This window comes from Anser cygnoides, chromosome 2 (assembly GCF_040182565.1).
Source record: "Anser cygnoides isolate HZ-2024a breed goose chromosome 2, Taihu_goose_T2T_genome, whole genome shotgun sequence".
NCBI lineage: Eukaryota > Metazoa > Chordata > Aves > Anseriformes > Anatidae > Anser > Anser cygnoides.
In genome coordinates this window covers 106,173,121-106,192,081 of record NC_089874.1, presented here as the reverse complement: position 1 = coordinate 106,192,081, position 18,961 = coordinate 106,173,121, and the positions used below count along the sequence as shown (strand labels likewise).

The following is an 18,961-nucleotide window of genomic DNA, read 5'->3' as shown; positions in this document are numbered from 1 at the left end:
GAAGACTTTATTGTAATTAAAGGCTGCTGTAGGTCATTAGAAGTGTGTTTGTTAATAATGTACCACATGACAGCTTCAGAGCTCTTTTAAGTCTACTTTTATTGATATAATTGCAAAGCACTCTTGATTATTTGCTATTGATTTAATAGCAAGGAAATCTTAACATAGAAATCTTACCATAGTATAGTTTGCGTTGGAAGGGACCTTAAAGATTGTCTAGTTCCAACTCTGCTGCCATGGGCAGGGACACCTTCCATTAGACCTCATATATAAAGAGGTAATTGTAAATCATTTGTTTAACTGCAGGTTACCCATGAACTATCTGATGAGCAGAATGGATCTTTCTCATGGATCCTCAGTGTGTTCTGTCCACGTTTTTCTATGTTTCTTCAGCTGTCAGATGCTTGGCTCAAGAAAATCATTATTAATGCAAAACCTTGGTTGCTTTACTCTAAATTAAAGTCCTACTTTGCTGTAAACCTGGCTAAGCCTTTTCTCAAAGGTATTCAACACACAAACTGACTCCAACGTGCAATGAAAATAGAAGGTATTTCCAACTAAATATGCTTTGCATATGAATATACTACTCAGAAGGCAGTTTTAGTGGCAGATTGAGTAGTAACTTTTTTTTTTTTTTTGGCTATTGACTTAATATCTGATCTGCTCAGTGGTTCTTCAATGAATGCTTTTCCTGAGCCATCCAATTTACTGCAGGTTAGCATGCACTTTTTTTTTCCTCTTTTTTTTTTTTTCATGTATGCTTTCATGCTACTACTGGGTATTGTTTTCTTGGAGGAATAAAAATCATTAAATTCTAGCTGAGGAAGGGTGCGTAAAATATATGACGGTTACTTCAGTCCTGCCTGTCAAACTAGGTTTAACTCTAAGCAGTAATGCAGGAGTGCCTCCTCTGGGAATTCAGTGGTTCTGCAAGGAAATGCCACGAAGTCATTTCTTCCCTTAGGTATTATGTGAAATTCCTCAATTTAAATGAGGCTGCAGAAATTGAGCTTGTGGAATTTTAAATATTTGACTTGATTGGTCTTGCACATACAAATACTGCTAGCGTTTCTTTTCAATAACTGATCAAATTAACATTTTCCTTTCCAGCAACTCTAGATCTATAAAATGTGTCATAGCAAGGTGAAAAACCAAAAAGCACTTTCATGTGGAGAAAATTATATAAAATTTCTTTCTTTTGTCAATTTTTCTAGGGGGAGGGAAAAAAAATAAAGTAAAATATGAGCTCTCCAGACACATAAAGTCTTATGATCAACTGCAGAATATTGTGAAACACCAAAGACAGTTGCTTGGTTTTCTTTCTGCATTTTGTGAAGCCATATCATTTATTGAAGTGTGCCTACTGTTTTTCTGTTGTGTCGTCAAGTCCTTTCACCTGAGTCAGAGGGTATTGGAGCCAGCTTAGTGTAACAGTGCCATATGTTTGGAGCAGTGATAGTTTCTTGCTTGATAACCAGATGCAGACTGCAGGATGTGCACTCCATTTACAGATCTCCCATGTGAATATTTAGGCCAGTTAGCTGCAGGAGGTTGTGGTCTGTAGATATAATGTCATCTGGCACAGGGAGTTAACAGGTTTGATCGTAATGCCTTGACTCACAGACCTTCATTTCATGGAAGGGTCCCCACCTCACTTGCTCTAAGGCACCCTCCTTTTTACTTTATTTATTTATTTCAATGAAAAAATGTTGCGACCAGACGTTGTAATCTGCACCATAATTAGACACGTTCTCTAAGTCTTTTGTCTCAAGGATCACAGAGTTACTGTGCCTGCAAAAAGAGTCCCTGTGATATTTAGGATGTGTGACATTGTTGTGAGCCTACAGCTCCTCGAAGGGGAATTTTCTCTTCCACAGAAAGTGATACCTTTTCCAATGGGCATTGTAAAACTGAATGTCAAAACATAAATATTTCAGCAAGATTAGTTCAGCTGTCAAGGGGCTCACCTGCTGATTCTACTGTGCTTATGGGATCCTGGTTCAAGATCCAGTGGCAATAGTCACCCTCAGAATTATCTCAACACAGAGGGTCTTGTTTTATTGAAAGGTTAAATTGTGTATGGGGAAGGGGTGAGAGGGGAAGAGGGAGAGGTGGGTAGGGGAGTGAGACGGGGGCTGGGCAGGAAGGATAACTATGTGCTATTGATCAAGCTAAAATAAAATTTACAAGTATTTTCAGGGCTGCAATTCCAGAGACAGTGAGATCTGAGTTTAAACAGTAAATTTTTTCTATAGTATCAAAAATTGAAGCAATCTTAGGAGAGGAGAATAAGGGGTGGGGGAGGCAATAGGAATGAAAAGCTCTTCAGTTAAACCTTAAATGGATGCTCTGAACTGACATTGAGTTTTCAAAACAGAGAAATGTAATCCAGTCAGGTGGAGTCTAGTAATGGAAAAGGTATTGGATTTCCACCTCTTCTTCCTGAAGTATTTTATATGTTGCAAAGTCTTTAGGACAATATATGCTGATGGACAAAATTCTATGTTAGGCTGACACGGTTGATAGGGAAATAATATGGTTCATATATTAAGCTGGCACTGTGATACCAGCAGCAATGTGTGAGGAGAAATCTGTAGAAATTTGGGCTTTGGCTGCAAAGGTTAGGTGGCACCAAAAAGACCTCAAGGGCTTTCACCAAAGGCCCCACAAGACTGGGGAAAATTCAGATGTGGGGAAGGAGGGCTTTCATAAGGACTTCTAGGGGACCAAAGACATATTTTGTCCATATCTAGTGGGGCTCAGGGGTACATGAGTATAGCCAGGACTACTCTTGATGTGTTGTTTTAGAAATTATGGAGTGAAGCAAAATATTCAGAGAGATTTTCAGTGGGTGTAAATTACCCTTAATTGCTTGCAGTGAAAGGAACTATTCCTTAAAGCTGAGGATCTTATTTATGATCTGAATGTTTTCATCAAATCAAGATTGCCCCTTGGAGACAGTGCATAATGGTGTCTTTTTGACACTAGCAGATTGTTTTGGCGAAGTAGAGTAGTAACATTTTTTCAGATTAGCAGTGTTCATGAGAACACTTCTGCTACTAGGCTATGACTTAAATATAGCCCAACTTCTCTACAGCAGATGGGAGAAAATGTAAATTTTATGGTATATATTGAATAAGGAGGTTATTATTTTTTGAGATGTGTATTCTTCATTCTGATGTTTTATAGATGAACCAAGTATTTAAGAACACAACATGAGAGAGTTGATATTCGGTGTGTGTATATATATGTGTGTATATATATATGTATATATATATATAAATGAATTTTTGGGGGGGAGGATGGGATTTCTTGCAGTTGTTCACTTAGATAGCATGTTACTGATATGGTAAGACACACTACAAGCACAGTCCAAATCACATAACGTACTCTTTGAATTACACACTGGTTGTTTGGGTTTATATTTTTTTATATTTGTGAATTTTGCTACTATATGTAAAGTAAATAAGGAATACAAGCTTAGATGTAGAAGGTAGAGCCTCTTGCTTAAAATACATGAGCAGTCAAATTCATTTTATTTTTAAAACCTAAATTACTTTTCATGAAGAAAAAGCTTGAGGAGACATTATTGCACCCGAGACCCTCTTTGAGGAGGGAAGTAGCATTTCATGGATTTAGAAACATTATATGAAGATGTACTAATGTCCTAGGGTAATTAAAGACATTAATTACAAATACAAATATTTCTCTGTTCTGCATAGTTTGTTTGTACAGAACGGGTTACCATTTCATAAAAGAGAATGCTTAAACTCAGTGATTAATTTAAATGCTTAAATTCAGTGCAGGTCAATTTTGCCTTCATTTCACACTCAAGCGCATAAATGCAGGTGATAGAGAAGGCACCTAAATCAGAGAGTTTCATTCCATCTATTGCTGTCATTGTTCGTCATACCTGTAGCTGCAAGCACTCTCAGAACATTAAGTTTATGCCTTGATGAGGGGAAAAAAAGCAACCTTTTAGCTTACTTTTCAGTTTTCTGAATGCCATGATGTTGCTTGTGTTTTACATATCAACTTCATACCTAGGCATTTCACAGAGCAGATGATGTTGAAGTGCTAGTTACGCCTGGACAGAAACATAATATATATATATATATTTTACACATAACCATAAAAATTTCATATAAATATGTATGTCTATATCAGAACAAAAGATACAATTTAATACAATTTAATAAGTAATTATTCCCAAAACAGAAAAGATTTTTAATCACCAGGCCCTTTTACTTCTGCTTTGGGAAGTATCACACTCAAAAAGCAATGTGCTGAAAGAACTATAAATAAAAACCTTAAAAAATCAAAGGGGGGTAGGGGAGGTGTGCTCTAAGAGGAATAGGAAGATTTATCCTGAAGGGGAGGAAGGGAGGGAAGAGTGTTTCAGAGCAAACTGCTGCCACACAGCTGAACAAAAATAATTGGAATTCTGGAGACTGTGTGGTGAAAAGATTTGAGAATGAGTAAATGACAACATTTTTTTTTTTCCAGGGGGTGTGAGTATTCTGTTTTTCATCAGATTGTGCTGTCTAGCATATGGACTGTTTTTCAGTTGGTATTTTGGGTGCGTTTTTCAGTTCTGTGCTGTGGTGTGTGGCTGGGGACCATGGCGCTCCATATGGTGGCTTTCATACTTCCCTGCAGGTGTAAAAGAAAGGATATAAGAGAACACTGTTCGAGATAAAGGTTAGAGCAATTCTAGGTTTGAAATGTCTGTTCAGAGCAAGAACAAGACATTTCAAACTGCTTAGTGGAAAGACTCTAACATATTGTAAATGTTTTACTGACATTTCTTAAGAAAATCCATTTCATATTTTTATCTCTGTTAAGTAACAATCTGCTGCTTCTTTGAAATAAACTGACAGTTTATCAATATCAGATGTATTTAACCTAATGTAACTTAGATACAGAGAGGGAAACTAAAGGGTGTGCAAACAGCCCCTAATACAGACAATATTTATCATACTTGAAAGGAGTGGTAGGAAGTGAATGTGCCACTTGGGAAGCCCAACTACTTTCCTTAACACCTGTGGTAGCCCTTTTGGTTATTACAATGTCACCTGGTCATGATTTACCCAATGGCCCACATCAAAACCTAGCTAGCTGGGATTAATCATTTTAAATTACGCTCTGCTAGTGACGATGACACCTGCATGTTAATCCTGCTGAAAAAAAAAAAAAGTAATAATAATAATAATAATAAAATGTTGGTGCAGGTGGAGGGATATGCTTTGTAACTGTCCATCACATTTTGAAAATTAGGATGTTTAGGTAAGACAACACCTATTCCCATTGTTTTGCATGTAGGGAGACACTAAATTTTCATATATGGAAGCTTTCAAATAGCTGCTGCTTAGCATACATGCTCAGTGGGTTTGTGGTTTATCCCACCATTCTCTAAGCAAAGCCTTTCTGGTGCAGGGCAGTACCACAGAAGGGATTACTATAAAAAGGCTTTAAATACAGTCTATAATCAGAAGAGCTTTTTATTTGTTTCATGTTTGTGCCCTCTAGGTACCTTTGGCAGCATGGTACATAGTTCTGTAGCTAAAAGAGCCTGACATAGTGAAAACAGATATCAGAGATCGCATTCCAATCACTTTTAATAGTAGTGGGTAGGAATATAAGAGTTTATCTAGAGCATTTAATGCATACGTGATTTAATGTCTACTGCATAATGTGATTTAATACAATGTATAAAGGATGCAATATTCTTTCTTCCATGGCTTCCTAAGTAGCAACAGCTCACTCTAATTGAAAGCCTTGTTATCTGTTTTAATTTCATCCTCATTTTCATCTTGTATTTCGCACTTCTTAAATACTTCTTGTCTGCCGTATTGCTCACTCAGACAAGGAGGATGCCTATTTCAGAGAGAGCATTGCTTACTTGGACTTAATGGAGATGATTCCCTTGAAATACAAAGCTGCGTTTGGTTTTGGCTAACAGAACTTGTACTTGTATAATCATTATATTATGTATATATTTTTACTTGGCCAGAGAAGGTTTGTAACTGTAAGAGGCACTTAAAAAAAAAAAAAATTAAGACTGATTTAAATGCTGTTCAAGGTTTTTGTTGTTTTTGTAAATGATTCTTTATTCTTAGCAAGTTCCATCAATTACTAAATGATCAAGGTTTTGAAAAGGAGACAGACAAGATGCACAGAAAGATAAAACTTCTGTGTGTTTCTGCTGAAAAATCATTCATCATTAAAGTAAGGTTCCATTGAAAACACAAAATCAAATTATTTTCTGATCTTGCTGAACATACATGTGTATAAGTAAGTACATAAGCTAGTCTAACATGCTTCTTATCATGCCTGACATTTGCTTTAGAAACATAGAAAAAATGAGTGGGGACACTTGGAGGGCTTTTTAGCTGGTCGGATTCAGATAAGAACAAATCATAACATCTGGTCTACTGTGACTAAGAATCAATCAAATTGTTCTGATTCATCTTATACTCTGTTATTTTACTCTTCAGTTATATGGAAAAGAGAAGCTAACATATGTCCTTTCCATTAATATAGCTTCCCGCCTGTAACTGTTTTATAATTATGTCATGGTAATGTCAAGTAAAGCTGACTATAGCTGGCAGAGGTGGAAAAATCAGAAGTAATAACTGTAAAATAAATACACTTGTTTTGCTTATTTTAAAGAGAAGAGAATTCAGCCTCTGTACTGGAGAAACGGGTGTATTAAGAGAACAGTCACAAGAAAACTTTATAAATATAAATACATATCGATCAGTAGTAGCAAAATCCAAGGAATGAAGTCTAAATTCACAGACTAATTAGTAAACTCAACAGTGTTGATGATTAGAAAAATCATAAATAGACATTTCTGCATTATGCAAATGTTGCAAATAATTTGCATTAGTAAAAAAAAATATAAAAACAAATAAAGTTCCGACAACAGTTCTTGTCTTTTTTGTTTTCTTTTCCTTTTTTTTTTTTTTTCCACAGACAGGTACCTGTTATGCCATTTCTTTGGTGAAGGCTACTCAGCAGTGGTGACCTCTCCCAATCGACCACTCCACAAGTTATTATCTCTGGACTCCCAGCTGGCACCCTGCTGGAAGCTAGAGCTGCAGAGACAACTGGAATTGTGCCTGCTCTCATCAAAAGGAGAAAAAAAAAGATGAAGTTGGGCAAAGTGGAGTTCTGCCATTTGTTGCAGATAATAGCTCTTTTCCTGTGTCTTTCTGGGATGAATCAAGCAGAGCCCTCAAGGTCCAGGTCAAAGCCCTACTTTCAATCAGGGAGGACAAGAACCAAACGCAGCTGGGTGTGGAATCAATTCTTTGTGCTGGAAGAATACATGGGCACAGACCCACTCTATGTAGGAAAGGTAGGGGATTTAACCAAACTTTGGAAAGTACAGATGCCTGCTTTTTGATCTGTTTATCTGGTGTAACCTGAAAATTGCAACTCTGTCAGTGTGTCTGAAATAAACCAGGACGGAACAAAGTTATGCAGTTTGAAAAAGAAAAACCTTTAGCACTTCAGAACAGCAATGCATCACGTTTCTGACCGCTCTCACAATTTTCTTTAAGAGCTTAATCTATTGTCTATGCTTATTTAAGGGAGTACAAGGATGAAGGTGTTTTACCATTACTGATACAAAGACAATATTTTATTACTAATAGTTGTGTTTTGTTACATGGGAATACAGAAGTATAATAATGCATATTCTTTCCTAAGAACAAAAAACTAGTCCCAGAAAACAGCATTTCTATATTATCCTGTTTGCTCCCTAAAGACTGGCACTATTGTGGTCAAGAGAGAAATATTCAGGCATCTAAGGGTGTGACAAGTGGAAAGGAGGGCACGTCTGCATTGCTGCTATGCTTTGATGTTGCTTGGCTGGCAGAGCGGTACCTTGGGGGCCTCCCTGCCCTCTGAGCACAGAATAGCCTTGTGGCTTTACCCACCCTCTGGTGGGCACCAGGCCAGCACAGAACAAGCCCTTGCATCAGGGCATCCCAAATGGCTCGTTGTCAGTGCCCGTAGCTGCACGTGGAGCACACTGAGCACAGCTGTGAATCTGTGCCTTAGTTCATTCACTGCGCTGTGCTGATGAGTAATACACTTCAGCAATTATCAAGAAAAAAAAAAAAAAGACAACACCCAGCTTTCTTGTACTTCTATGTAACATTTATGTGTAATCATCTTATTGAAAGAAAAACTCATTTCTCTAGGTAATATGGGAATCAATAAATACAGTTTCTCGTTAAAATATAGCAAATGCATAGAAAACAAGGGAGTGACATTATGGCAAAATGGCATGCTTACAGAAAAAAAAAAAAAAGAGAGAGAGAAGTAATCTAAAATCCAACACTTCAAATATACGAGTGCAGGGAATTTCAGCTTACTTGATTTGCCCTACTGAGACAAAAACCTTAATGTTTGCGTTAACACAGCTAAGTACTTAGAATTTAATCATGCCATCAAATAATCAAGTTGAATGGCAATCTGCTCTTGTGACTAAAGCTATGGTTGTGTTTACGTGTTTTTCTGAACTGGGGCTAGTACTATGCACAACTGAGCACTAAAGAAAGAAGAACTAGAATAAACATATATATATTTCATTGCAAGCATCATGAAAGTTTTTGTTAAGTTAGAGGGTATGTAGCAGTTTCAACTTGGAAACTACTTGGCTTTGTAAGTTTTTGTTTGTTTGTTTGTTTGTTTTTGGGGGGCTGGAGGGGAGTGAAGAGGAAAGGGAGCTCCAAAACATTCTCAGTTTGGAGCCTCTCCTGTGCTTCTGGAAAATAGTATATTTGGCATTCTTACCTGGTGATATAAAAGGATGTGTGGCTTACAATTTAGAATTTCTCTCTTGGAAAAGAAATGTCTTTAAATACTTGACAGAAGTCTGGTTTTGATCTGTAGCAATTCTCATATTCACTCGATTATTGTGTTTTGGCCAAATATGCTGTGGTAACACTGGAGTACACGACATGATTATTTTTAGCTTCACAGTCTGCTCTTTCCAGTCCTTTACAGGAGTCCTAGCATTCATATATATATTCTGAAAAGCAATCCCACCACCACCTTTTTTTTTTCCTAGTAACAGTCTGTGCCCAGCCTGCTTTTGTATCAGCAGTATGAATTGTTGGCTCAAGAATTCACATTTGTACCAGCAATTCATTTTGTAGGAAAAGCAGACATAAATTTGCACTTGCAAAAGGAAGCACATTTTCCTGGAAACAGAGCCCTTGCTGAGCATCTTATAAGATAAGATGTGCCCAGTTCCTAACCTTCACTCTGGAGAGGCTTTTTACTGTGTAGTTCCTGAGGTGCAATCATGACCGAAGCTGAATTCCCATGCAGGGGAGAAAAGAGGTGAAGAAGTGATTTTCTTTCTGTGTGTTAACATATTATGTGTAGCACTACTCTGAAGTGAGCAGCAGTCACCTTCCTCCGCCTTCCCCCCCCCCAAAAAAAAAAATATTGCTGTGCCTGTTTCAAAGCCTCTGTAGGCAGGTAGGGACTGAGGAGATTGAGATTTGGATAGAAGGGTGTTTTTTTTTCCTTCCCCTTGGTGAGGAAAGTGAAGAGCTGGCATAACTCACTTCTCTCATCAAGTGAAGTGGAAACAGCAACCAGACTCTGCCTCATATTCTGCAGAGCATTCTGCTCCTGGGGAGGTCAGTCCTGTGCTACCTGAACAGAAGTTCAGGATGCTTTGCAGGGTGCCAGTCTGACTGTGGACACCCAGGAAGGAGGAACCTGCCTTCAGATTTTAAGGGCTGTGAGAAAAAAATGCTTCAGAAACACGCAGGCGAATGGAGCTGTGCTAGGGAATATTTTCTCTCTGCCACTATCCAATTTTAAAAAGCCCTAAGCAGTTCTGTTTGGATGAGGCAGTATTTGGAGAATGTTAGGGTTACATGGCAAATTAGTTAAAAGTCATGAAATACCAATGTTAATTCCATGTTTGGCATTAATTCTGTCCTCCTGGGTGCATGCAATTTGACATTTTAATTACATGATCATGCAAGGCAAAATCCAATTCCTTGGAAATTACATAATAGGATTCCTATTCACTTCATTAAGATGAGTCTTTCACTTAAAATATTTTTTTCAATGTTTTCATATTCAGATTTCAGATCCATACCTTAAGTGTATTTATTTTCAGTGGGGTTTTTCTGTTTGTTTGTTTTTAAACTTATTTATTTCCTTGAGGCAGCAGGGTCCTGTTTCTCCCATCACTCTGGAGAAACCTCTGGAGAAGCACCGATAGTTTTACACTAATAGGAATCAGAGGTGATTGAAGTTTGTTGCTGTTACTGGTTGTTTGTTTTTGTTTTTTTGTTTGCTTTTATATGTAGGTCTTTCCTCTCTGTGGTATGAATTTTAATCATCTTGGATTCAATCCTGAGTAATTCTGAGTGCCTCTTGGGAGGTGCTTAACATATAGCCAGATTGTGAACTGAACCATATACAATTTCTTTCTGTCCATCAGCACAGCATATGGTTTTTTTTTTTTTTTTTCACTAAAAGGGTTGAAGCAATTAACTATTTAGCCCATTTACCCATCCAGATAGGCCCCCATTATCTTCCAGACATTCTATGTAGGAATTGAAGCAGTTAACTATGATACTAATTTAGCTGGAAGCTTAGGTGGTTTCTGTTTTCCAGAAACTGTTTACTATTGCTCTGTAAAATGCCTTACTCTGTATTTTCCATATAAATGAATTTAATTGATTCTACTTGGGCATAAAAATAATAGTATAGAACAGTTTAAAATGATTTGATATATAAATACCTAAAATTAGAAAATATATGATATAATACTGAATATTTGAAAATCTGTTTACAGTCACGTAGTTAAAGTCTGTATAGGTATGCACAGGCAAAAAAAAAGATGCAGTTGAAGTCTAATTTTATGTCTGATATTCTTTTGTTGTTGTTTTCCCATCATTTTTGTTACATAATTATGCAAACATCCTGTGTGTGTGTCTGTGTGTGCTTTTTGTTTTTTTGTAGGATTTGTGTTTTCTTTTCTTTTTTTTTTTTTATGCATGTGTATGTTTTTTTTTTTTTTTCTGGTTTTGTGGCAATTAGTTTCACCAGTGTTTGCCTACAAGAATGTTGGTCTCCTCAAAAGCATCAGAATGACACAAAGCCACAGACAGTAATTCTTTTATTTGTCTTTTATAAGTAAACAAACAAAAAACAACAAACGAATCAAAAGCAGCCCACAAATAAACTTGAAGTGAAACAAAGCTGTGAACTCCATGTGAGTGAGTGTGAAAATGGATGGTTGACTTTATTATTTTCTTTTGAACCCAGACCAAAGCTCCTTTTCCAATGGCTCTAGATTTAGGGATAGTTAGAGACAGAGACAGTTTCAAGCATACAAGCACAATGGCTACTGAGTTAAACTTTTAAATTATTATCTTTATTTTTATTTTCTTGAAACCTTTCTAAGATGTGAAGGGCTGAAAACAAAGGGGAACAAAGAAAATCAGTGATATATCAAGCAGAATTTGCAGTTATGCACTGAGGCAGGGTGGAGAAAGGGCTTTCTAAGCAGCAAAATAACCAGAAATGTATATTATTTGTTGGTATAGTCTGTAGAATGCTTCTTCTAGGCTCATCAGTTTGGAGGGAAGAAGGCTGTTTTTTTGTTTGTTTGTTTTTTGGTGTGAAAGAATTCACATTTGATATTTACCTATTGCAATATATTTACCCTATAACAAGTCATACAGTGAGAAATGCAGCTCTTTTCCTAGCTCATAGCCTGCCATTTTCAAATGTGCCTGGTAACTTTTGGACTGTGTTGGATAATAAGCATTCTTGCTAAAATACTTTAAAAATACTTTAAATCAGTAAATACTGTGAAAGCATTGGCCACACACTGTCAAACTCATAACAATGTACCGAATACCAGTCACTGAGAAACAGAGAAAACTTCATCTGTGAATGAGAAAGCTGAGAACCTCTGAATAGAAATAAGCCCAGTAGCTTTTCATCTCTCTAGAAACCCACCACAACAACTTTACTGTCACTTTGGGAAATGGAGAGGAGAAGGAGGGAAGTTATAAGCGCTAAATTTAGGCAAAAGGGGCTAAGCTGCCACATTTATAGATAAGGGAGCAGGAGGCAGGTTGGGTGCGATTCTTTTTCCTCTTGTTTTCTGTGGAGGTAACCCATGGAGACCCGAGCCCAGTCTCAGCCTTGGGTTTTTGCCTCTCCAAATAGCCTGCATAAGATAAATGTTCAAGTCTACTCTGAAAAACTGCAAGTGAGCACCCAGCTGAGAGAAGCTACAGCTCTGCACAGAAATAATTTATATATTTTTTTGCCCAAGTACTTTTAAGAGAAAAAAAAAAAAAAGGTTCCTTGTTCCTTATCTTTATTTGTATACACTGTGTGGAAAACAGAGGTAGCATAATGAATCAGAGAAACTTCCTTCCTCATTGTTACATAAACTTTTCTTCCTTTTCTATTTGTTATCTTCATTTTAACATAATCTATGAATCACTATTTTATATACTCACAAAAGTTAACTTCTGAACCTGAAAATGTGAATCTGCTCTGTTTCTGATATTTATCCATCGCAGGGACTCTGTTCTGTGCTGTGAAAATTGATAACAGTTGACCTTTTAAGTAAAATCGGACATACCTCTCTTGTCAATATTATTATACCACAAGTGCTGCAAATGAAACAAATGAATAAACAAAATATTCAAGTACTGCATATCTGCTTTGTAGAAGGAATAGGTCTTGGCAAAGGGGTGCCCCAGCCATACAGAAGAGGTATGAATTTACCAGCTCAAGTTGTTATTTATAAGTTGCTAGTAGCACAGGTTTTTCATCACTGGGGAGTCACTATGGGCTTTGTGTTATTCCATGCTTTATTTTATTTGGATTACCCCAAATAACAGAGTTGACAGAAAATCTGAATGTTTCCTACTTAGCATGCAGGGCTAAAGTATCTCTGGGGAGAACAGTGAGATTAAGGCACACAGGAAGAATTATCTGAAGGGATAACCCAAAATCTACTGCTTTTTCCTTCGTTTATTTCATTAGCCTGCACAGCTATAGTGTAATTTCCTCTATCCCTCTTTATAGGAAGTCATTGTCTTACTCACATAGCTGAATGGATACAGAAATGGGTTTTATGCAGGGGATTTAAAGCGATGACAATTTCACATGCTCAAGCTCTAAAAGACAATTTATATGTAATTTCATTATTAAAAGTGATAATAGAGTTGAGAGACTTATGGTTGGATACTGAACCAGGACATGAAGCTTTATGATCTTTTAGTATAATATAGAACATAGATCCTTAACATGTGGCATTACAGAAGAGGAAGGTTAGTGAAGGTGATGACAACATTTGTAAATTAAGTAGCCCTCATCACAGCTTTTTATTCAGTGGCACAGCTATGCTATTTGTATAATCCTGTAATACCAGCTCTGTATTTCAATAGACTAATAAGCTCTACCTGCAGTGCTCTGCTCTAAATTTCTTTGGGATGTTATTTAAAACTATATTTTATGGACCTCTCTGACAAATCAGAAAAGCAAGAGTAAAAGCTAATTTTGATACCATATGTAGATGTAAGTCTCCTGTATGCTTGGCTGGTTATCAGGAAATGCTTTATTTTCATGAGAGCTTGAGGAGATTTACAGTTTTAATGTGAGTGAAGCTCTTGTTGCCTCAGCTGACTTTTTTTTTTTTTTTCTAACATTTATTCTAACATTTGTATATATTTATATGCTAAAGTTGCTTTCTGTCCTCTAGCCCTTGTTATTGGCTCTTACTTGTTATCCAGTTTTACTTCTGTCCTCTAGTCTTACTGATGATGTTGGAAATGCAGGGCTGTAAGACTGGGGCTACCAAGAAGTGTCAGTATTCACATTATTATGTGAATTCCATTATTGCTAAGGAAGTCCAGTCAGGAATCAAATCCCCACTGTGAGCTAAGTGCAGTGCAGGCAAAGACAACCCTCTGCCCTGAGACAGAGGTCTTGTAAAACAAGAGGCAGTAACGGATTAAGAAGTAAGAATATAATCCAGTGAAATATGGAGACATCAATCAACATCCTGAAAATAGCTTGAGAACAATAACTCGCTCACATCCTTTTCCAGTAAGATAGAATATTGCTTATTCTAAACATGAGAATCAAAACTATATTTTAAACAACATGAATAGATAACAGAGGGTCTTTTCCTGCCTTTATGTTCTAACCTTTATAGGTGAAAATTTGGGTGAAATTCCTAAGGGCAGATCTATTTGATATCTATGTTAGTACAAGGCTACATGTCTAAAAATCTTGTTTCAGGACAGTGAAGATAAAGGAAATTTTTCCATTGCTTTCAAAAGTTCAAACTGCATATGCTTCAAAGTTTTACATCTTGTAACCTGCTATCACTCTATATTTTCCATGTTGTCTTTTTTCTTATACCTGTACTGTTCAGCACAAGTGTCTGTCTACAGGTCCATTGGGTGTTCATTCCATGTATTTAGCATTTTTCACCTCACAGTCTAATAGTCCAGCACTATTGCTGCTCTGTCACATTTTTTTCTGCCAAATTTCTTCTTTGTTCCATTGCATCTATGTTGTTGTTGTTTTTCAGTCTCACACTGCACAACTTAAGTTTCTTTTGTGTGTGTGTGTGTGTGTGGTTTTTTTTGAGTACTCAGTAAAATTATGCCATGTATGTATGTCAGATTTTGATGTTAACTTTTACCGGTTGAGGTGAGTATCTGGGACAATATACTTAGAGATCCTGAAAAGTCAGGGAATGGTGCTTTTGTGTCCAGTACGTCATCTTTAACATAAATATAATGGCAATAAATGCTGGAAAATCTCTGCGTTATAGATCTTTGTCACAACATCATGAATTTCCCTGGAAGAAGTGGATGAACTGTGTGTTGAGGTTGGAACGGCTGAAAGAAGAAAGCCGTGAATACACTAGGTCATCCACTTCTGTCAGAATACCTGTTAGCTACCTTATACTACCAATATATAACTTCTTATATATATATATATCTTCTCAGTGCTTTTTGTGCTAGAAGAGACAGTTTTGTCACATAAATTAGAGACAAGTTACTCTTAGAAAAATCAGTGTAAGTTATGCTGTTAGGTGAATCCTAACTGTTCAAATTATGTCCAAATTATACGATTACCAGCACACACTGTGAGCAGAAGTTTGAGGAGGTCCTAATGCTTACTGTCTTATAGCTTTAAGGCTCTAAGAATGAATATCTTTTATTTATTTTTATTTTTTTTAAAGGGGGGTAGTGTATTTACATGGTATAAAAATAAAAAAAAAAATTAAAAAAGTAATGTCAACACCTAATTATAGATCACATGGCCTTCCCAAAACCCAGGAATAAGTGAATATATCAACACACGTTATCTCAGCTCCAAAGCCTTAACTAACTTTGTTCCAGGATCATTATGGTAGAATTTTGTCAGTCCAAGAGAGAGACTATATTTCTCTTTTTGGTATTTTAAATATTGACTTAAATAGATTTCACTTTCAGAGCATTCTAATATTTTTTGACTGATATGTATTAAATGCAGTGTAGCATAACATTTTTGTTTCATTCAATATTTCAGGAGAAAAAGATAGTTGAAGAGAAAAGGAACACCTTTACAATTTCTTGGTACAAGAGGAAGTCAAGCTTGAGTTCAGGAAAATCAGTGGTTTATATCCCTCAAGATACTATAAATGCAATCTTTGCTACATATTATGTTTGGTGGATAGTTCATTATTGTGTTGCATTTGGATTACCAGCAATTGAAAATCTACTTAAACTTTCTCAAACTTAAAAGACAAGAAAAGATTTTATTACAGTAGCATATTACTGTATTTTTAATATTTTACAGTGGTTTCATTTGAAAGAAAAAATCATACAGATAAATTAACAATGATATTTTTCCTGAGCATTTCATTTTGAACAAAAATATACTACAGAAATATGTTGTTGCTAAGTTAGATTCTGAGAGAGCTGGGAGGATATTATAGAAGTAAGCTCATATTTCATTTTACCCAAGACTTTGATAAATGTAAGAGAAATTAAACCAATGAAAGTAAATTATTTATGATTTAAAAATATATATATTTGAATACTGTTGGAAATATAGAAATTAACCATTTCACCCGCATCCTAATTATAATACTGAAATCCAAATTTAAATATTTTCATGGTATTAACCGCATTTTCTTAATCATTACATTCAGTACATTCAACTTTATAATTTCAATGGTATAGAAAATATTTATCTTGTTTATTAATGTGTTCTATTTGCATAAAAAGAAAACAACAACAACAACAACAACAGAAAAACACAAGTTATACTACTGTGTGTTTCTCCTATTTATTACTGAGAGAAACTCAGTTTGGTTAAGTAAAAGAGGACAGTGATATATCTGCATTAGCATTTTTACTTGGATCAGCTGTGCATTTCTGAAGTTAACGTCTGTTGTTTCCATTTACTATACTCCAGTTTGTATTGTGGAGTGGGATTTGAGTGGGCAACTAGATTCCAGTTAGTCAAGACTAAATTAGAAAAGTGAGATCCATAAATGCACGCATTGGACTCCTAATGGGATCAGACTCGTCTCTTTGCAAAGGAAAAGACTCCTTTCCAAAGGAAAACCCCAGAACACATAGTGTGGACACTGGTCCCTCAGCACCAACTGTTTCTCCCTGAGTATCCCAACCCATTGTATTTTACTACTTGCTGACATAGATCTAGCCAATGAAGGAGCTCTGTTAATGACAGAAGAGCCATCATAAAAAGGTGTTGATCATCAAAATCAGTAAATATGCTCATAAAATTATACTATATATGTTTAGGATTTATTCTTGCAAATGTTTGTGACTCAGCTTTAAAATTGCTACCATTAATAGTGCCTTTCATATGGTACAGTATTTGCTGGTGTTACATGCCTGTGCTGTTGCAAAGGAATTCTGTCCTTTACAATGGTTTAAAACACACAGTACTGTAGTAGCATTATACAAATCACAAACAATATAAAAAAGAATAAACATTATTTTATCTTTCAGATAAATAGAAATGCCAAGACAAATATAGCTCTTTTGCACATAAAAATATGAGAAAATACAAAATATGCCTTACTGTCTCAGGCTATGTCCCCTGGGACAAGGTAGTTCTAAACAGCTGAGAAAAAGGGAATTTTATTTTATTTTTTTTTAATGTGTGGCTTATTAAGTTGAGTATTTCATGGAATAATTGAAGATTTAAACCAGAATCTTGAGAAGAACACTTTTATTAACCCTAGAAAGTCATCTGAGAATGTTATTTTTGGAATAAAACTATTTGTCCATTTTTAATTGATTTTTTAACTGATATTTTATTTCACTGTTTATTAAAAGAAGAATATTGAGGATTGATGGACAAGAGGTAGCAACATATTTCACATTTTCGACAATGAAATAATTACCTTCCTTTTGTACAGTCATATAGTGTTCTTTGAGCTCTGAAGGTCTGCTTTATGGTGTTTCATATGGGTGAATAAGATATATGTTGCAAACAGCTAAAAGTAGTCCAACATAATATTCTACCTACATCACAAGGGATTCTTTTTCCCTTTCTGAGTAGAAAGAAATAAACCTAATGGTATTTTCCAGGTAGTACAAGAAGATTTTCCTGCATGAATTCCATGAACTGTTGCCATAGTCATACTGTCCCATTTACTCTTCCTATTTCAGTAAATCACGAGAAATTGCATTGAGGACCAGAGAGACAAGAAATTTTGTTGCTGTGGAGTGCATGTGAGAAAAATTAAGCCCATAATGTTATTTTCCATTTGAAATGTTTCCAAAATACACAAAAACCTGGTTCTTGGATACATGTGTAAGGATGATAAGCTGCTTAAACGTTTCATACCGAGGTATCAAATTGTAACCCTCCTGACTAGGCAATCAAACAATTCACTTTTTTTTTTTTTTTTTCTTACAAGGTAGACACGTGCTGCATTAGGAAAGGTTTAGCTTGTTATTCCATAACAATTGAAAGTTTTCAGACACAGCTGTGAAAAGCAGATGGTCATTTCTTAAATTTCTATAATCAGGGTATAATAACAATACTATAAATTAGCCAAATACTTAACTTGTCTTTCTTACACAATTTACATATATGGATAGAGTAAGCATTTGGGGAAGTGCTTTGCATATTTTTATGTTTAAAAACAAACAACAACAAACCTTTTATTGCTGAGTGTTACATCATATGGTATGGAATATCCCTTTGGTCAGTTTAGGTCAGCTGCCCTGGTGATGTCCCCTCCCCATCTCTTGTCCACCCCCAGCCTGCTGCCTCTTGGGGGGTTGGAGAGAGTCCTGATGCAGTGCCAGTATTGCACAGCAATAGACAAAGCACTGATGTGATACTAGTGCTGTTCTGGCTACAAGTGCAAAGCACAGCACGTTATGGGCTGCTGCAGGGAAAGTTTACTCCATCCCAACCAGACCCAGCACAGCAGCTCAGGATGCAGGCTTTCTGGGCAGCAAGTGCACACTGCCACCTCATGATGAGCCTTTCGTCTACCAGAACCTCCAAATCCTTCTCCACAGGGCTGCTCTCAATGAGTTCTTCCCCCGGTCGTTAATCCTGTCTGGGATTGCCCCAATCCAGCTACAAAACGTTGCACTTGGACTTGTTGAAGTTCATGCAGTTCACATGGGCCCACTTCTCCAGCCTGTCCAGGTCCCTTTGGATGGCATCTCTTCCTTCTTTGGTATCAAATGCCCCACTCATCTTGGTGTCATCTTCAAACTTGTTGAGGCTGCATTCAATCCCATCATCTATGTTATTGATGAAGATATTGAAAAACACTGGTCCCAAGACAGACCCCTGAGTGACAACACTCATCACCAGTCTCCACCTGGACATAGAACCATTGACCATTCTCTCTGGGTGTGGCCATCGAGCCAATTCCTCATCCACCATA

The 18,961-nt window shown here is 36.4% G+C and overlaps 1 protein-coding gene across 3 annotated transcripts in view; it reads left to right on the top strand.

Moving 5' to 3' along the window:
* Positions 1 to 18,961, top strand: part of LOC106034987 (cadherin-7) — a 90,412-nt gene that overhangs the window by 2,632 nt on the left and 68,819 nt on the right. For 2 of the 3 annotated variants that reach the window (XM_048080905.2, XM_066992754.1), the window contains exon 2: positions 6,979 to 7,363. The exons of the other annotated variant lie outside the window; for it this stretch is intronic. In XM_048080905.2, coding sequence (XP_047936862.1) covers positions 7,154 to 7,363 — 210 coding nt within the window. In that variant the 5' untranslated portion in view covers positions 6,979 to 7,153. The remainder of the gene's footprint in view (positions 1 to 6,978; positions 7,364 to 18,961) is intronic. 3 annotated transcript variants of the gene reach the window in all.